We start from the raw sequence: 17,899 nt of genomic DNA, 5'->3' as shown, positions 1-17,899 counted from the left end.
AGTCCAACCCACTCTTCACACCATAAACACAGTGATATTTTCTAATCACAAACGTGAAACTCTCCCCTTTGCTTAAAATGCTTTGATACTCCTCATTCCTCTTAAATGGAGAAAAACTCCTGAACACCGTCTGAAACCTCTGTCTGAGCTCCTTCCCCTCTCTCCAGCCTTACCCACCGTGTGCTTGCAGGAACACGCGCACACACCCGCCATCCCGTCCCTCATACTCAGTAAGCGTCCTTCCATCTTAGCACCTTTGCACCTGGAGCTCTCTCTCCATCACCTGATCACCTCAGCTTACCCTCCAGATCTTTGTCATTTCCTCACAGAAGTGACATCCTTAGCTAGGTCAGAAGTTCCTATAATAGGCTCTAGTAGCATGTGCCACAGTTGAAACTTTAGATTTGCTCAAGTGATTATTTAATATGTATCCCCATCTAATGATGAACTCCATGAGAGTAAGGATCACATCTTTTTCTGTACATCACAGTATCCACAGTGACTGGAACACCTCATTATATGTTTGCTGAACGAATGACTGAATGAAAGAGTAAGTCAAGATATGGACAAAAGGAAAAACTTTAGAGGAAAAATAAAAAGCGTGAGAAAGAGTAATAGCTGTTAAGTTGTAGGAGGTAAAGAAGTCCACATGGGCTAAATCATGGGAGGTCTTGCGTATCATTTTAAGGAACTTTCTTTGCCCCTCAGGAAATGATGGAGCCAGTGACTGCTTTTTAAGCAGTGGAAATGACAATGACTTGTTTTAGTATTTCAGATAGCTCTCACAAGCTGTGTCCAGCACGGGGAAAAAAAGAAGTTGAAAGGGCAGTGAGACAGATGAAGGCCTAAACTAGGGCACTGATTCGGAATGGAGAATGGAGGCAACCTTGGGGGTCATGTCATTAAAGAGCAGGAGCAGTCCAGATAGCTCTAAGCTTGCCGACCGGGCTGAATGGGGGCTCCAGAAATTTGGATTCAGTAATTCTTAAAACTCGTGGGCTGACTGCACTGGAATCATCGGAGGCAATATGTTAGGAAGCAAACAGAAATATAATTAGAAGCATTCATTATTAGCTATGACGATCACTCTTCATCCCACTTATTTAATGAAACGGGAAACTATCTTTGGCCACAGCCTCGGGTACTTGCTATTTCTTTTCAGTCACCCAGGCAAAGTGTGCAGAGTACTAGATATAAAGCACAAGAAGTTGACAGGTAATCTAACAAAAACTTACCCGCTCTACAGACACCTCATCCCCCGGGAGACACGCAGCAGCAGCGGCAGCGGCACAAGCTATTTCCATCACCACGGAGCTGGAAGGAGCGTCGGTAGTGGACGAAGACCTGGGTCGGCCGGACTGCATGACGGTTGCCATCTCCTGGCCAGATTTCCTGTTGATCTGGGGACTTCCCTTTGGGGCCTCTGGCTTGCCCCGCCTGCTGTGCAGGCTCGTCCCTCGCTTCATCTTGGGCGGCACGCGGATCTGCTGCAGGACACGATTCAGAGCTGTGGGGTGGGTGGGGACACCATCAGTCTCAGCACACGCGTTCTGGCTTTCCAGATCCACTTCAGGCTCTGCGTCTGCCTGAATCTGCTGCACATCGTGGGGGGACACGGACGACCTCCTGCGCTGGTGCTGGAAGAGATGCTTCAAGCCTTGGCCAATCACGTTAATGTTCTCCAAAGCATTGTGGGTCATTTTAGACAACTTTTGTTCTGATTCTGTTTGCTTTCTGGCCTCTGCATCTTGGGATTTGCCTCCGGGATCAGGGTCCTCAAATAACTGTTCACTGCCCGAAGGCTCCATCAGTAGACTTAATACGCTTATTTGCAAACTCAAAATTTTTTTTAACACACCACGACTGTCAAATTAGGTAGGCATTGCTTCGACAGTAACTACACATGCAGCTGTGAGACGAAGGCTTCATGCCTATCTAATGTTAAAAAAAAAAAAAAAAAAAGCTCGTATTATAAATCCATGCAGAAACTCCAGTGTTAAAACAAAGAAAAACATGCCACTAGCCAAAGAAATACACTATCATTAAGCAATCTTTAATCAGAAGATTAAAAGATAGTTTTCTAGATAGTGGGTAATGATTATTTTCTAGAATAGGAGAAAAAGCTCCGAAACAAGTACAAAGGAAATGAAAACAGAGCTGTTAAAAAAAATCCCTACAAGCTGCAATGTGAAGAGGAACTACGTACTAGAAGAGTCATTGTGGAATGGAAACCATAATAATATTTGAGAGAACAGCCATTACTTGGGGAATCGGGAGACAACCAAGCACAGAGCACTCTATAGACAGTCTAGCTGAGGCACCTGAAATGATTCCGCTCAATCACAACCATAGTTAATTATCTGCATGCTGAAGCTCCACACAGTAAATTCAAAGAATAACTGTGAAAGTGGATATCCCAATCTAACTACATTGTGGATTTTAATGGAAAAGAGGAATTTCCAGTTATTATTTACATTCATCAAGGTCACTGGCAACTAGACACTTCTCTTTTGAGAAGAAAATGGAAACTGAAATCTTATAGGTTGGATTCTCTGCTGGAGCACAAATGACCTTTTGGTACAATGAGTACATGATCCAGAAAGAATCTGTCTTCAGAAACTAGAGCTTGGCTCAGAACCAGCAAACAAAGAGAGAGACTCAAAGGAATCCCTTTCTTTGAAGAGGGTCGACCCTGACAGAGGCTGCCCATGTACAGTCCACCCTCCATACGCGTGGGTTCCACATCTGCAGACTCAACCAACCTCAGATGGAAGACGTGGGGTGAAGGAGTTCTAGGACATTCCAAAGAGCAAAACCTGAATTTGCTATGCTCCCAGCAACTGTTTTCATAGCATTTATTTACGTTGTATTAGGTATTATAAATGCTCTAGAGATGATTTAAGGTATATGGGAGGATGCACATGGCTCTATGCAAATACTATGCCATTTCATATAAGAGACACGAGCATCTGAGGATTTCATTATCTGCAGGAGTCCTGGAACCAGTCCTCCATGGGTACCAGGGGACAGCTGTATTCACACAAACTCAAAAGCAAAGAAGTGACACAGTAACTGGGTATGACTAAAAAAGAGAGAAAAAGAAAGGTCAAATAGCAACCACACACCAACATTAAAGTGCAGGAAATTAAAAGGAAGTTGAAACTAAGAGATGTAAGGTCAGCACAACTGCCATCGTTACGGAAGTCACATGCCAAAGAAAGGGAGGGTGTGGTAGGGATGAGATTTCTCATAACAGAAAACTTTTTTTAAAAAATTGAGTTTCTGCAAATATGTAAAACAAAACTGCATTAATATACAGAACCTGCTACGGAGGACAAAATGTGGTGCGTGAAGTTCTTTATTTCTATATTTTACCTCAACCTTTCCTTCAAAGGCTTTAAAACTCCCTGCGTTACACCAAGGACTTTGAACAGTTTGAAGTCACTGCTAAGTCACTACCAAGTCTGAAGCACTTAGGGTGGTCATGGTCTGGGCATAAGCAAACGGACCTCTGGCCATCAAACAGCAATCTGAAAGGCGTAAATCAGTTGGATTTAAGAGTTCACTTGAGCTCCAGGCTCCTAGAGTCCAAAGGGATAGGAATGCAAACCCATCAGACCTTTCTTCCTGGTAACTTCTCTCAGACAACCTGCTCACCATGAACGTGGATGGACACCATCACCGTGGCTTCACGGACCACACTCTTACATGCCTATCTTCCCATCTCCTAACTTCATGACTCAGGAGCATAAACCATGTTGACAGGGTTAAAGACCTGTAACCGGTACCTTCACAGTAACTAAATACCACAAAATTTTTTGCTCCCAAACTAGGTAAATGAGGAGCAGTCACGAGGATGGGAAATTTCACTGCTTTCACTCAAAGTCTCTGTGGCCACACCGAAAACCTGCCACACCGCTGGGGCCTCTCACCCTTTTCCTGACTCTGTGTTGCTTTTATTTTTCCTTTTCCCTTTGGGAAAGCCAAGAGAGAGCCCTTAATCCTACCGACATAAACAACTGTTTCGGGCTATATGGAGTTTTCTGGGGCTCCTTGTGGGCAAAAATGTTGTCAATAGTATATGCATTTAATTATCCTGACCTTCCCTTATGAGTTTCTAGCGCAGACTAACAGTTATTGAATTATTTTCACTCTGCAAAACACTGAGCCTCTCAGACAAAAAGGGCTATGTAACCAAGATAATCCAGTAACTGTATATCAATTAATCTCTTCTTGTACTGGGATATTTAGACCCTGAGAAGACAGAAGGATGTGAAAGCAGCAGGCTGATAATGAGGAAGTAATTCACTTTTTTCCTTACTCATATTGCATTAGCTAAATAATACAACAGATTTTTTGTTGCTGCTATTTTTGAAAGTAAAATATATAAAATAAGTTTCTCCCATGATAATAAAAGACACCATAAAGAGAGGAACAGTGTCAAGGTTCGTTAGAAAACCAAACAATCTACTTGTCTCACATATAAACATGCAAGGAATTTATTACTCAGCAGATCAACTTCATTGGGCAGTGTCATAAACTAATCAAGGGGCTTCCCTTGTGGCTCAGATGGTAAAGTATCTGACTACAATGCGGAAGACCCAGGTTCAATCCCTGGGTCAGGAAGATCCTCTGCAGAAGGAAATGGCAACCCACTCCAGTACTCTTGCCTGGAAAATCCCATGGACAGAGAAGCCCGGAAGGCTACAGTACATGGGGTTGCAAAGAGTCGGACACGACTGAGCGACTTCACTTCACATAAACTTCACTTCACATAAACCTGCTTCTTGGTTTTAAAAAATGGAGAATATGGTACATTTTTAAATGTCTGTATCTTCATTTGAGATTTCATTAGCATGTCTATATTATTTATTCTCATATAATTCAAAAGAATGATTAATTATAAAGATATGCCAGCATTTGGAGGAAAACCTAGAAACAGGGTGTTGATTTCCAAGCCAAAGCTTGCATAGGCTATCTACATGGCAGCACAGATAACCTAGTAGAGGAGTAGTAAATTCTGGGATTTGTAAAGGCAAAACATATCTTCATGATACTAACAGAAGCTTACCTAACACAGAACACCAAAGAAACCTAAACTGAGCTTTAAGCATCAAATTGTTAGATAAGAATTCTGAAAAACAACCTGTTGCACTGACTGTAAAACGTAATGCTATAATCATTATATAAAACTTGTGACAGGAAGGAAGTGAGCACTAAAATAATTCAATAATGTGAATGTTTTTTAAGACTCCCCTATTTTCTTCTGTAAGACAGTAGTAAAATTCAAATGAATAGTAACTGTTGTTCAGCTTCTAAAACTTTCCAAACAACCGCATTGCTATCTCTGGTTTAACACAAGCAAGTTCAACTGTAAAGCTAAGTGTTCTTTCATAAGAAGGAAATGCCGGCTTCTCTTTTATTCACAGGGCTTCTCTGAAAAGTAAAGTCCTTCCAAGTAAGCCTGAGGAAACCAGTAAAGAGAAAAGGGAACAAAAGGATATGGGAGAAAGGGGGCAGGTGGAAGGGGTGAAAAGTAGGGAAAAAAGAGGAGGAAATGGTAGCCACCGATAAACCAGGTATTTCAGAAAACTCTGTTAAATTCTCAGAATTTTAACAATTTTCTACAACAGTTTTGAAAAAAAAATTCAAATTATGTGAACTATCTCTTTTTTTTTTCCTTTAAGTTGTTACTCCCAACTTTTTAGTTTTCCTGATGAGACACAGTGACCAAAGCTTTTTGGTTTGGCTATGAACCAAATTATCTCACTGACGCCAACAAGTTGGATACTTGCCTTTATCACTCTTCCTCAAGTACTTCTAAGGTGTTCTGGAATCCTTTTAGGGAAAACTGAAAAGCAAACATTAAGAATTACAAAGTAGGAAACTTAGAAGAGGGGAATTTATTTATATAAACATAGGAAAAAACTGAGTATACACATAACAAAATGGTAACATTTAAGCTCTCAGTGGTAGTACAGGGCAATTTTTTCTAGTGTTTTTCAGTATTTTCTCATTTTGCAAAGAAATAATGGAAAAAAAAAACTATAATCAAGAAAAAACACTGGGGAAAAAGTAACTTGTCAACATTTAAAATAAGAAAGTAGCATATTTCATAAATATTTTTACACTATGATACTGAATTAGGAATGGATAGTCCATTAATTCTAATCTTAAAGTAAAATGAAATGCAAAATAGTGTGTTAGTCGCTTAGTCATGTCTGATTCTTTGCGACCCAGTGGACTGTAGCCTGCCAGGCTCCTCTGTCCACAGAATTCTCCAGGCCAGAATACTGGAGTGGGTTGCCATTCCTACTCCAGGGGATCTTCCCAACCCAGGGACTGAATCTGGGCCTCCCGCATTGCAGGCAGATTCCTTACCAACATGAAAAGAAGTATAATTTTATAAGAAAGTATCTTTCAAGCAGTTTCCAATTCTCCATCCACAATTTTGCGCTCAAAAGCAATTCTTAAAAAGTATGTCTACCATGAATAATTGAGACTCAAGATGCACCAAAATGGAAAATTCCCTGGAAAACAGCCATTACCAGAGGCAATTTACTCAGGCACGTGTTTGGGGGGCATCTGCTTTGTGCTCCAAATTACACAAACAAAGCATCCTACCTAACCCTTAAGGAACTAATCTAGGATGGAAAGTGAGTTTACATACTTGAAGCTTAAGAGAAACAGCACAGAACAACATAATTAAGTGCCAGAATGTGTAAGGCCAACTATGATCACTATCAGAAGTGGAAGAAATCAGATGACATTTGCCTCGAAAAGTTTCAAGAAGAAAGAAGCTTTCACTGCACCTTGAAAGATGAGAAGATGGATGAATCAGCAGGAAGATATAGGCCAAGATTCCCAGCTACAGAGCAGTACACACGCTACACGCTGGGGGCCAGTGAAGAGGCCAGACGACTGTACTGGGGGTACTCATTCTGAGTCATTTGGAGAACTGAGTGGCTGGTGGGCAGATGTGAGGGGGGACTTTCCATCTTTAACTTTTTCTACCTTTCGAAGTGTATACATTATGACCATTCTTATGTTGGGAAAAAATAAACTTACGTATTTGATTAAAAAAAGAAAGTAAATACATGTTTTAATCTCAAGAGGAAACATTTTAAAATGGTAGAAAAGGATATAACTATTGTGCTAACGGAAAGGAAAAACAGAATTAAAATATGCAAATAAATGCAAAAAGGAGGGAAAGCAAGATTGCAGATAAGACACATAAAAACGAAAATATAAGATATCAACTGCAAACCCAAATATTCCAATAATTATATTAAATATAAGTGGACCAAAAGAAAAAGACTATCGTACTAAATAAAAAACAGAAATCAATCCCTGGTGGTCCAGTGGTTAGGATCCGGCACTTTCACAGCAGTGGCCCAGTTCATTCCCTGGTTGGGGAACTATGATTCCACAAGCCCTGTGACGTGGCCCAAAAAAAAAAATTCCTCTATTATGATGTGTGAAAGAATCATGCCAAATATAGAGAACAATTAAAATTAAAAGTATAGAAAGGGTTAACAAACATAATCTAAACAAAAGCTGCTCAAGCTTTAATAGTAATACTCAAAGTAGACTATAATTCAAAAAGCATTAATGGAGGTAATATAATTCATAGGATTAAATGCAGAACTCATTAGAAAGACATAATTTAAAATTTATATGCAAGTAATAACAGCCTCCAAACGCATAAAGCACAACTTAGCAGAACTACAAGAAGTGAAATATATATATAATCATAATAGAGAAATTTTTAACATCTCTCATAATTGATAGAATAAATGACCTAAATCAGAGGAAAAACAGAGATATAGACTTGAAGAGCATGGTTAACAAACTGGGGACTTAAACAGACATTTGTATAAGACAGTATCCAATAACTGCAGAATACTCTATCAAGTTCAAAGAGATCACTTACAACAAGTGACCCATATGCTGAGCACTAAATCAAGTCTCACAAGTTATTCTCTGACCACAACGTGGACTCCTAAGGTTCACAAACAGTGGATGAAACCACTCTCCCCACCACCCACAATGTCACCTGACCCAACCTGGAGGCAATGCAACAGGGATGGAGCAACACAAGAGGCTGGACAAGCACCTGTAATCCTAGAGGTAAAGCTTTCTTTCTGACCAAAGGAAACACAGCCCCAAGAGCATGAAGGAATTCCACTGCAGTCAGGACGATTACATCAAATTTTGACCAACTGTGGAGACTGAATGTGGGATAGTATGCGAGTGCAGAGTCTCGAGGAACTGCAATTGAGGGACTGCAATTGGGGGAGAGTCTCTACCCTATTACAAGCTTTTCTGCCAGGAACCTCAAAGGCTGTATGGGGGGGGGGGGGGGGTGGAGGTGGATAGAATCTGAGAGAATGCAGAGAAGCTCCTGATCCCAGCCCCCACCCTTGTGGAGCTTGGCAGCCAATCAGCCCAAATCTATCCCCTATTAGCTTAGGGACTTCCCTGGTGGTCCAGTTTGGTTAAGCCTCCATGTGCTTCCACTGCAGGGAACGAAGATTCTGCATGCTACATGGTGAGGCCAAAAAAATAAACCACAGGGGCAGGGAAGGCTGCTTTTAATAGGAAATTCAAACAAAAACTACTATTGGTTAAAATCTATTAAAAAAAAAAACCTTAAGCTTAAAAAAGGGGAGGGAATATAAAACCTAAGATAGAGCAGTTGAGGAAGAGAAAAGAAGGGGAACAACTCCACTTCTAGAAACAGAAAGTTTTATAAGGGCCACACCTCTGAAACCCAGGTTCTAGTGCCTTCCTAAATCTGAGGCCTACCAGATCATCACAGAACTCCTCCCACCCTCCACTATCATGCTAACAGTTCAGTTCAGTTCAGATGCTCAGTAGCTCAGTCATATGTCTGCCTCTTTGCGACCCCATGGACTGCAGCATGCCAGGCTTCCCTGTCCAGCACCAACTCCTGGAGCTTGCTCAAACTCAGGTTCATCGAGTCGCTGATGCCATCCAACCATCTTATCCTCTGTCATCTCCTCTCCTCCTGCCTTCAATCTTTTCTAGCATGAGGGTCTTTTCCAAGGAGTCAGTTCTTTGCATCAGGTGGCCAAACTATTAGAGTTTCAGCATCAGTCCTTCCAATGAATATTCAGGACTGATTTCCTTTAGGATTGACTGGTTTCATCTCCTTGCAATCCAAGGGACTCTCAAGAGTCTTCTCCAACACAGTTCAAAAGCATCAATTCTTTGGCACTCAGCTTTCTTTATAGTCCAACTCTCACATCCATACATGACTACTGGAAAAACCATAGCTTTGACTAGACGGACCTTTGTCGGCAAAGTAATGTCTCTGCTAACAAGCTTTGAGTAAAAATAATGGAATATAGCTGCAAGAAACAAACTCACTGTGTGAAACAGCACAAAGAGAAAACCCAAAGCTAAGCCGGGATATAATGGACACTAGGGAAATTTGAAGTCTTTGGTTTCCATGGCAACAACATGTATCAATGCTGGTAACCATAGCAATAATACTCTTTAAACATAGCCCAACCCCTAACAGATTAATTTAAATTCTACCTTAAAGGCTCAGCAGAAGGAAGCTTGCAGTCTTCTCCAAGCATATCAGATATTCACCTCAGTATTTCCTGTTCTACACAAAACGGACACCTTTCAACAAGAGCTTATGAAGCATGCCAAAGGCGGTAATAAAAACACAGTTTGCAGAAACAAAGCAATCATTAGAACTAGACTCAGAAATGCCATGGTATGAGAATTATCAGAGAATTTAAAACATGATTAATATGGTACAGAATAATGGAAAAGGTAGACAACATGCAAGATCACACAGGTAGTTTGACAGAGACGTGCAAATCACAAAAAATATAGTGGAAATCCTAGAAAGAGAAACACGGTAATAAACAACAAATTCTTTTAGTAGATTTGAAACAGCTAAAAAAAGAATCAGTGAACTTGATGACAGGCTCACAGAAATTACTCAAATTGAAATGTAAAGAAGAAAAGAAGTAGGAAAATAAAACAAGAGAAAACTTCCAAGAACTGTGGGAAAATATCAAATAGTGTAATATACTCAGAATGCCTGGTGAAGAAAGAACAGAGCAGGAGAAATATGTGAATGGTTAAGTGACAAGACACCAAACTACAGATTTAAGAAGGTCCAAAAGTGTCAAACAAGACTTTAAAAAAAACCCCAAACTAGGCATATCATATTCAAATAGCTGAAAAGAAAAAGGGAAATCATGAAAGCAACCAGAGAGGGGCAAACACAGTATATGCAGAGGAACAAGGATAAGGATTATAATAACCCTGCTGTCAGAAGCTTTGCAAGCAAGGTAATCGGGGTTTAGCAAGTTTAAAAAAATGTTGAAAGAAAAAGATTGTTCAACCAGTATTGTGTATCTAGTGAGAACATCCTTCATAAGTGAAGAGGAAATAAAGACTTTTCCAATGGGAAAGTGCACTTTTTGGTGCAGCTACTATGGAAAACAGTATGGCTGCTGCTCCTGCTGCTGCTGCTGCTCCTGCTGAGTCGCTTCAGTCGTGCCCGACTCTGTGTGACCCCTCAGACGGCAGCCCACCAGGCTCCCCCGTCCCTGGGATTCTCCAGGCAAGAACACTGGAGTGGGTTGCCATTTCCTTCTCCAGTGCATGAAAGTGAAAAGTGAAAGTGAAGTCACTCAGTCATGTCCGACTCTTTGCGACCCCATGGACTGCAGCCTGCCAGGCTCCTCCGTCCATGGGATTTTCCAGGCAAGAGTACTGGAGTGGGGTGCCATCGCCTTCTCCATGGAAAACAGTATGGAGTTTTCCCTAAAAAGCTATCAAGAAAAAACAGAGCTGCCGTATGACCAAGCAATACCACTCTTGGACGTATATCTGGAGAAAACTCTAATTTGAAAAGATACATGCACCCCAATAGTCATAGCAGCACTATGAATAATAACTAACACATGGAAGCAACCTAAATGTCCATCAGTAGAGGAATGGATAAATAAGATGTAGCGTACGTACACAATGGTAAACTACTCAGACATAAAAAGAATGAAGCAATACCATTTGCAGCAACAAGGACGGACCTAGAGAGTATCATACTAAGTGAAGTAAGTCAGAGAAGACAAAAAGCACAGAGTACCACTTATATGTGGAATCCAAAAGAAATGACACAAATGAACTTATTTACAAAACAGAAACAGACTCACAGAGAAAACGAACTTACAGTTCTCAAAGGTGAAAGCGGGTGAGGATAAACTGGGAAATTAGGGCTTAAAGGATATACACTACTAAAACAGATAAACAAGGCCTACTGAACAGCACAGGTAACTATGTTCAATATCTTGTAACAACCTAAAAAGGAAAAGAATCTGAAAAGGAATACATATAGACATATATGTATAACTGAATCCGTGTGCTGTACACGAGAAACTAACAACATTGTAAATCAGTTCAGTTCAGTTCAGTCGCTCGGTCATGTCTGACTCCTTGTGACCCCATGGACTGCAGCACACCAGACTTCCCTGTCCAGCACCAACTCCCGGAACTTGCTCAAACTCATGTCCAGCAAGTTTCTGATGCCATCCAACCATCTCATCCACTGTCATCCCCTTCTCCGCCTGCCTTCAATCTTTCCCAGCATCAGTCTTTTCAAATGAGTCCATTCATCGCATCAGGTGGCCAAAGTATTAGAGCTTCAGCTTCAGCATCAGTCCTTCCAATGAATATTCATGACTGATTTCCTTTAGGGTTGACTGGTTTGATCTCCTTGCAGTCCAAGGGATTCTCCAGAGTCTTCTCCAGCACCACAGTTCAAAAGCATAAATTCTTCGGCACTCAGCTCTCTTTATGGTCCAACTCTCACATCCATACATGACTACTGGAAAAACCATAATTTTGACTATACGGAACTCTGTTGGTAAAGTAATATCTCTGCTTTTAATATGCTGGTGTGTGAAATGAGTGTTAATTGTGAGGTAGTATGAACATTCTTTGGCATTGCCTTTCTTTGGGATTGGAATGAAATCTGATCTTTTCCAGTCCTGTGGCCGCTGCTGAATTTTCCAACTATACTTCAATTAAAAAAATCTTAATTTCAAATTTCTTACATCAAGTATTCACGATATGTAATTCAAAACAGGAAAGAATACTCAAAACAAACATACACAAGTATTTATTATTAATTAGTGTTACATACAAATAGCAGGCTTCCCAGGAGGCTCAGTGGGTAAAGACTCCACCTGCAACGCAGGAGACGCAGGTTCAGTCCCTGCGTCAGGAAGATCCCTTGATGGAGGGCATGGCAACCCACTCCAGTATTCTTGCCTAGAGAATTCCATAACAGAGGAGTCTAGAGGGCCACAGTTCATGGGGTCAATAAGAGTCAGACACGACTGAAGCGATTGAGCACGTACGCACACATAACATAAATGTCACATTTCAGTATGCCTTCAGAATGTCAAACTCTGCTCAACTGACCCAGAGCCAATCTTAAATCTCTCTAGGGTAAATGGATGAACACCAAGTTTAGAAATAAAACTTAGCCATGTGTTTTTGGATTTTAAAAACGTCTTCAACTTCTGCTCTTTCTCCTTCACTGTAGGTCATTTGAAATGGTTTCAGTGGTAACACATACTTTATGCTTTGCTACACTGCAAATTTATTCAACAGTTCTATTCTTGAAGTCATTATTTCTTCTCATGCCTCTGTTTTATAAAGGACAACATTTTTCCGGCTCTCTCCTAAGGGTATTTGTGATTTAGCAACATCTTTTCCCAGCCCAGTCATTCACACTCAAAACAAACCTTTCTCTTGACCTCTTTGGTTTATAAATGCTTAGACAAGAAACCCAAGAGTTGAGCCAGAAATGAGAAAGACATAATCAAAGTTCAACAGATATTTACTACTTTGAAAAATGAAATCTCCTCAGTCACAAATATAGCTTTATCACATTTCCTTGAGTTGGGCTTCCCTTGTGGCTCAGATGGTAAAGAATCCGCCTGCAATGCAGGAGACCTGGGTTAAGTCCCTGTGTTGGGAAGATCCCCTGGAGAAGTGAGAGGCTCCCCACTCCAGTATTCTGGCCTGGAGAATTCCAAGGACTGTATAGTCCATGGGGTCACAAAGAATCGGACACAACTGAGCAACTTTCACTTCACTTCACTTCATTTGAGTTTACTCAGTAAATATGGCAGAAGCAAGAGGCCCTTACTAAAAGCACAGTGACTACAAAAAATGGGTAGCTCTAGTGCCTTGGCTTCGGAGAAGGCAATGGCACCCCACTCCAGTACTCTTGCCTGGAAAATCCCATGGACGGGGGAGCCTGGTGGGCTGCAGTCCATAGGGTCGCTAAGAGTCGGACACGACTGAGCGACTTCACTTTCACTTTTTCACTTTCATGCACTGGAGAAGGAAATGGCAACCCACTCCAGTGTTCTTGCCTGGAGAATCCCAGGGATGGGGGAGCCTGGTGGGGCTGCCATCTATGGGGTCGCACAGAGTCGGACATGACTGAGGCGACGCAGCAGCAGCAGCAGCAGTGCCTTGGCTTAAACTGTTCGGTAAATGAATGAACATGCAAACATGAGAATACAAGACACTAAGATACAGTGTTCCACTAAAAGCAAGAAATACGGTCAAAGTGAGACTGTCCAGTGAGTAGTTGATAACTACAAGACAACAAATGCACTGGCAGAATCTGTCTGCTGTACTTTGGAAATAGGGAACCTATTTAAGGCTTGCAACTTCCAGGCGAAAGCTTGGACAGTAAGTGACATTTAATCTCAATTTCAACTCGTAGCACTGTAGCAGCTACCCAGCTTCCTCTAGCAACACACAGGTCAGCTGGGCAAGGTTCCAGAGCAGCCTGGACACAGCTTATGGGAGCTGGGGGGGGGCAAAAAATACTGTCCTCCAAATACCACAGATCTATGTGACCTGTGCTCTGACCACCGACTGCTGCTTCTGATCACAGAGATGCAGAGACAGGTGCTCATTTTTGTTGCACCTTTCCTCCCCATCCCTCTGATCCCCGGTAGTTGCAAGGCCCTCTCTCTCCAGCTAAGTGACTTCCAAGGGATTTATTTAAAGGACTGGTATCCTTCTTTCTAATACTCTGGCCACCTGATGTGAAGAACTGACTCACTGGAAAAGACCCTGATGCTGGGAAAGATTGAAGGCGGGAGGAGAAGGGGATGACAGAGGATGAGACGGTTGGATGGCATCATCAACTCGATGGACATGAGTTTGAGCAAGCTCTGGGAGTTGGTGATGGACAGAGAGGCCTGGCATGCTGTAGTCCACGGGGTCACAAAGAGTTGGACATGACTGAGCGACTGAATTGAACTGACCCTTTTTTCCCCAATCCATTTTCCTACCTCTTACCCCCACTACTGGCAGCCAGACACTGAAGACTAAGACATTCAAAAGCAACTGCATACACATTCTTCTGAAATGTATGTGGGACACATTTAAGGACAGACCATATAGTAGCTCACAAATTAAGTCTCAATATATTTTAAAAGACATACAAACTATCTTCAATTAGAATGGGATGAAGTTAGAAAACAACAACAGAAAGATAACTGGAAATTCACAAATGTGTGAAAATTAAACTACACACTATTATATTAACAAATGAATCAAAGAAATCACAAGGGAAATTAGCAAAAACTTAGAGACGAATGAAAATGAAAACATGACATTCTAAAACCTATGGGACACTTAGAAAGCTGCACAGAGGTGGAAATTTACAGACTATAAATCCCCACACTAAGAAACAAGAAAGATCATAAATCAGAAACATAATCTTATAACTTACAGAACTAGAAAAAGAGGAATTAAACCCAGAAGTAGAGAAGGGAGGAAATAAAGAAGATGAGAGCACAAATCAATGAAACAGAGAAGAGAAAAACAATAGAGAAAATCAACGAAGCTAAAAGCCGATTCCTTGAAAAGATCAACAAAACTGACGAACTTTGAGCTAGAATGACTACTAAAGAAAAGAGGACAGACTCAAAATCAGAAATGAAAGTGAGGACATAACTATCAATTCTATGGGAATAAAAAGGATCACCAGAGTATACTATGAACAACGGTGTACAACAAATTGTACAACCAAGATGAAATGGACAGATTTCTAGAAACAAAATCTACCAAGACTAGCTCAAGACTTTGAACAGACCTATACAGAGTAAGGAGACTGAATCACTCATCAAAAATCTCTTGACAACTTAACAGTAAGATGTAAGAAAGAAAAGTGAAAGTCCCTTAGTCGTGTCCGACTCTTTGCAACGTCCATGGGATTCTCCAGGCTGGGATACTGGAGTGGGAAGCCTTTCCCTTCTCCAGGGGATCTTCCCAAACCAGGGATCGAAGCCAGGTCTCCTGCATTGCAGGCAGGCTCTTCACCAGCTGAGCCAGCAGGGAAGCCTAAGATGTAAGAAAGGTTACAATTTAAATTATTTTCTAATTAACACTCAGATTAGGCGTTACTTGAAAACAGTTAGTACTTTCCTGAAAAGTCCGCATTTCTTTTGTAGAGAAAGATAAATGCATAATGTGTAACAAAGGCTAAGTCCTGATAGAAAATAGTATGGAACGATACTACTACCTCATCAATTCATGTTTTTGTACTTAACACTGTTCAACTATAGACTGTCCTGTCCTTTTTTGTCTGTACTTTTAAATGCCTTAAAAATGCAAGATGTAATATCCTAGCTGGATCCACAGAAATTAGAAAAGAATCCTACTTTTTTCCCCCCACTATGCTTTCCTGAAACCAGAAGAAAAAGCTTATTTTATATCCATCTCACTCATGTTTTAACAGTATCTACTCAGGCCAGAGCAAAGATATATTTAATCTCACATTCTGTCTTCCTATCACACAAACTCCCTTCCATGAACTAACTTGCCTCCAAAAACCTGACAGTGGCTGCTGAGATGAGGCAAAAGTTTAATCACTGGGTCACACTCACAGAAAACTAAACCGGTGAACCCAAGATCTGTTCAATAGTAGGGTTTCTCAGGTGGGCTTTTTCCCCCTCCTGGAGCAATCTATACAACAATTTTCCAAACTGCACTCACAATGCATTCATTCTCAGGATCACTACTCTAAAGGCATATAAATAAACCATGGCACAGCCAGAGCCCACCAAACCCATTTTGACAGATCCAGGCCAAGCAATTGCAAGGCTTCTGACTGCACCACCCCTCAGGCCTATGCGACCCCAGCCTCTGGCTCCAGCTTAGGTTCCTTTCCTTCCTGCGGGCCTAGCGCTGGCTTTTGAGCAAAGAAAAATAAAGCTGTCAACCGAGCGGATCAAACTTCCAGCAGGATAAACACAACAAGACTGTCATACAAATTCCTTCCAATGAGCATCTACTCCATAAAAATGAAGGCAGCTTAAAGTTATAAAAGACAATACAATGAAAATTTAATATATTTTAACTTTTTTTAATGATTAAAAGAATAATACTCAAATATGCTACTTTCATCAAATTATAAACCAGCCAGTGTAAGTAGAGAACAATACAACTCAAAGCCAAATAATACCAGGCAGAGAGCTATTTTTTATTTTTCTATTTTGATTCCATTAGGTAACATGCTCCTGAAAAATAAGGCCTTTTTCATCTTAACATTTTACAAAATTCTAGAATAAAAATAGATGGTTTATGGAAGAGGGAGGGGTTGTTAGGTAGGGAGAGTGTATTATTATTAATGGCAAATATCAACTAATAATGCATCCTTAATTATTTGCCAACATGAGAAACATGAGCAAGAGGACAGTCTTTCTGGAAAGCATTAAAATTACAGATCTAATCATTCATTCAGGAAGCACTACCCAATGCTTCCTCTTTCATTAAAACTGTACTACACATCAACACAATGGGAAAAATACTGATAGGCATACCATTATGGAAAAGTAATTCCCACATATGTTACTTATTTGTATCTTAAGAACAAAATACTATCAAACCAAACTAAAACTCAACATTCAAAAAACTAAGATCATGGCATTCAGTCCCATCACTCCACGGCAAATAGATGGAGAAACAATGGAAACAGTGACAGACTTTACTTTTTAGGGCTCCAAAATCACTGCAGATGCGACTGCAGCCATGAAATTAAGACGCTGGCTCCTTGGAAGAAAAGCTATGACCAACCTAGACAGCACAGCAAAAAGCAGAGACATTACTTTGTCAACAAAGGTCCATCTAGTCAAACCTATGGTTTTCCCAGTATGTATGGATAGGAGAGTTGGACTATAAAGAAAGCTGAGCACCACAGAATTGATGCTTTTGAACTGTGGTGTTGGAGAAGACTTGAAAGTCCCTTGGACTGCAACGAGATCCAACTAGTCCATCCTAAAGGAAATCAGTCCTGAATATTGATTTGAAGGACTGATGCTGAAACTGAAACTTCAATACTTTGGCCACCTGATGCAAAGAACTGACTCACTGGAAAAGACCCTGATGCTGGGAAAGATTTAAGGCCAGAAGAGAAGGGGATGACAGAGGATGCGATGGTTGGATGGCATCACCAACTCAATGGATATGAGTTTGAGCAAGTTCCGGGAGTTGATGACAGACAGGGAAGCCTGGCGTGCTGCAGTCCATGGGGTCGCAAGGAGTCAGACACAACTAAGCGACTGAACTGACTGAAACACATAAGAGGGTATATCTAAATCTAACCAGTGAGTTCTCACCTCATTAAGACATCTCCTTCCAGGTATCACCAGAGAGTACCTCAAGTTCTACATCTAATTTGTGATCTTCTTGGAAAACAAAATAAAATGGTCACATGTGTTCTTTCAGCATTCCTTTTTCCTGTGAGGGGCACTAAGTTGCCTGAGACAGAGAAGCCCGAGTCCTCTCCCTCCGCCCTTTACATTCTCTGCCCCTC

General features: G+C 41.0%; 1 protein-coding gene across 5 annotated transcripts in view; it reads right to left on the bottom strand.

Annotated features, from left to right (window-relative positions):
* The window catches only part of TMCC1 (transmembrane and coiled-coil domain family 1), a 156,335-nt gene that overhangs the window by 109,027 nt on the left and 29,409 nt on the right, over nucleotides 1-17,899 (bottom strand). For 4 of the 5 annotated variants that reach the window (XM_018067170.1, XM_018067169.1, XM_018067168.1 and 1 more), the window contains 2 exons: nucleotides 5,796-5,851; nucleotides 1,236-1,935 (listed from right to left, as the gene is read on the bottom strand). In XM_018067170.1, coding sequence (XP_017922659.1) covers nucleotides 1,236-1,808 — 573 coding nt within the window. In that variant the 5' untranslated portion in view covers nucleotides 1,809-1,935; nucleotides 5,796-5,851. The remainder of the gene's footprint in view (nucleotides 1-1,235; nucleotides 1,936-5,795; nucleotides 5,852-17,899) is intronic. The other variant, XM_018067172.1, reaches the window with a different exon arrangement.

Source organism: Capra hircus, chromosome 22 (assembly GCF_001704415.2).
Source record: "Capra hircus breed San Clemente chromosome 22, ASM170441v1, whole genome shotgun sequence".
NCBI classification, from domain to species: Eukaryota; Metazoa; Chordata; class Mammalia; order Artiodactyla; family Bovidae; genus Capra; species Capra hircus.
This window is presented reverse-complemented; position numbering and strand designations above follow the sequence as displayed.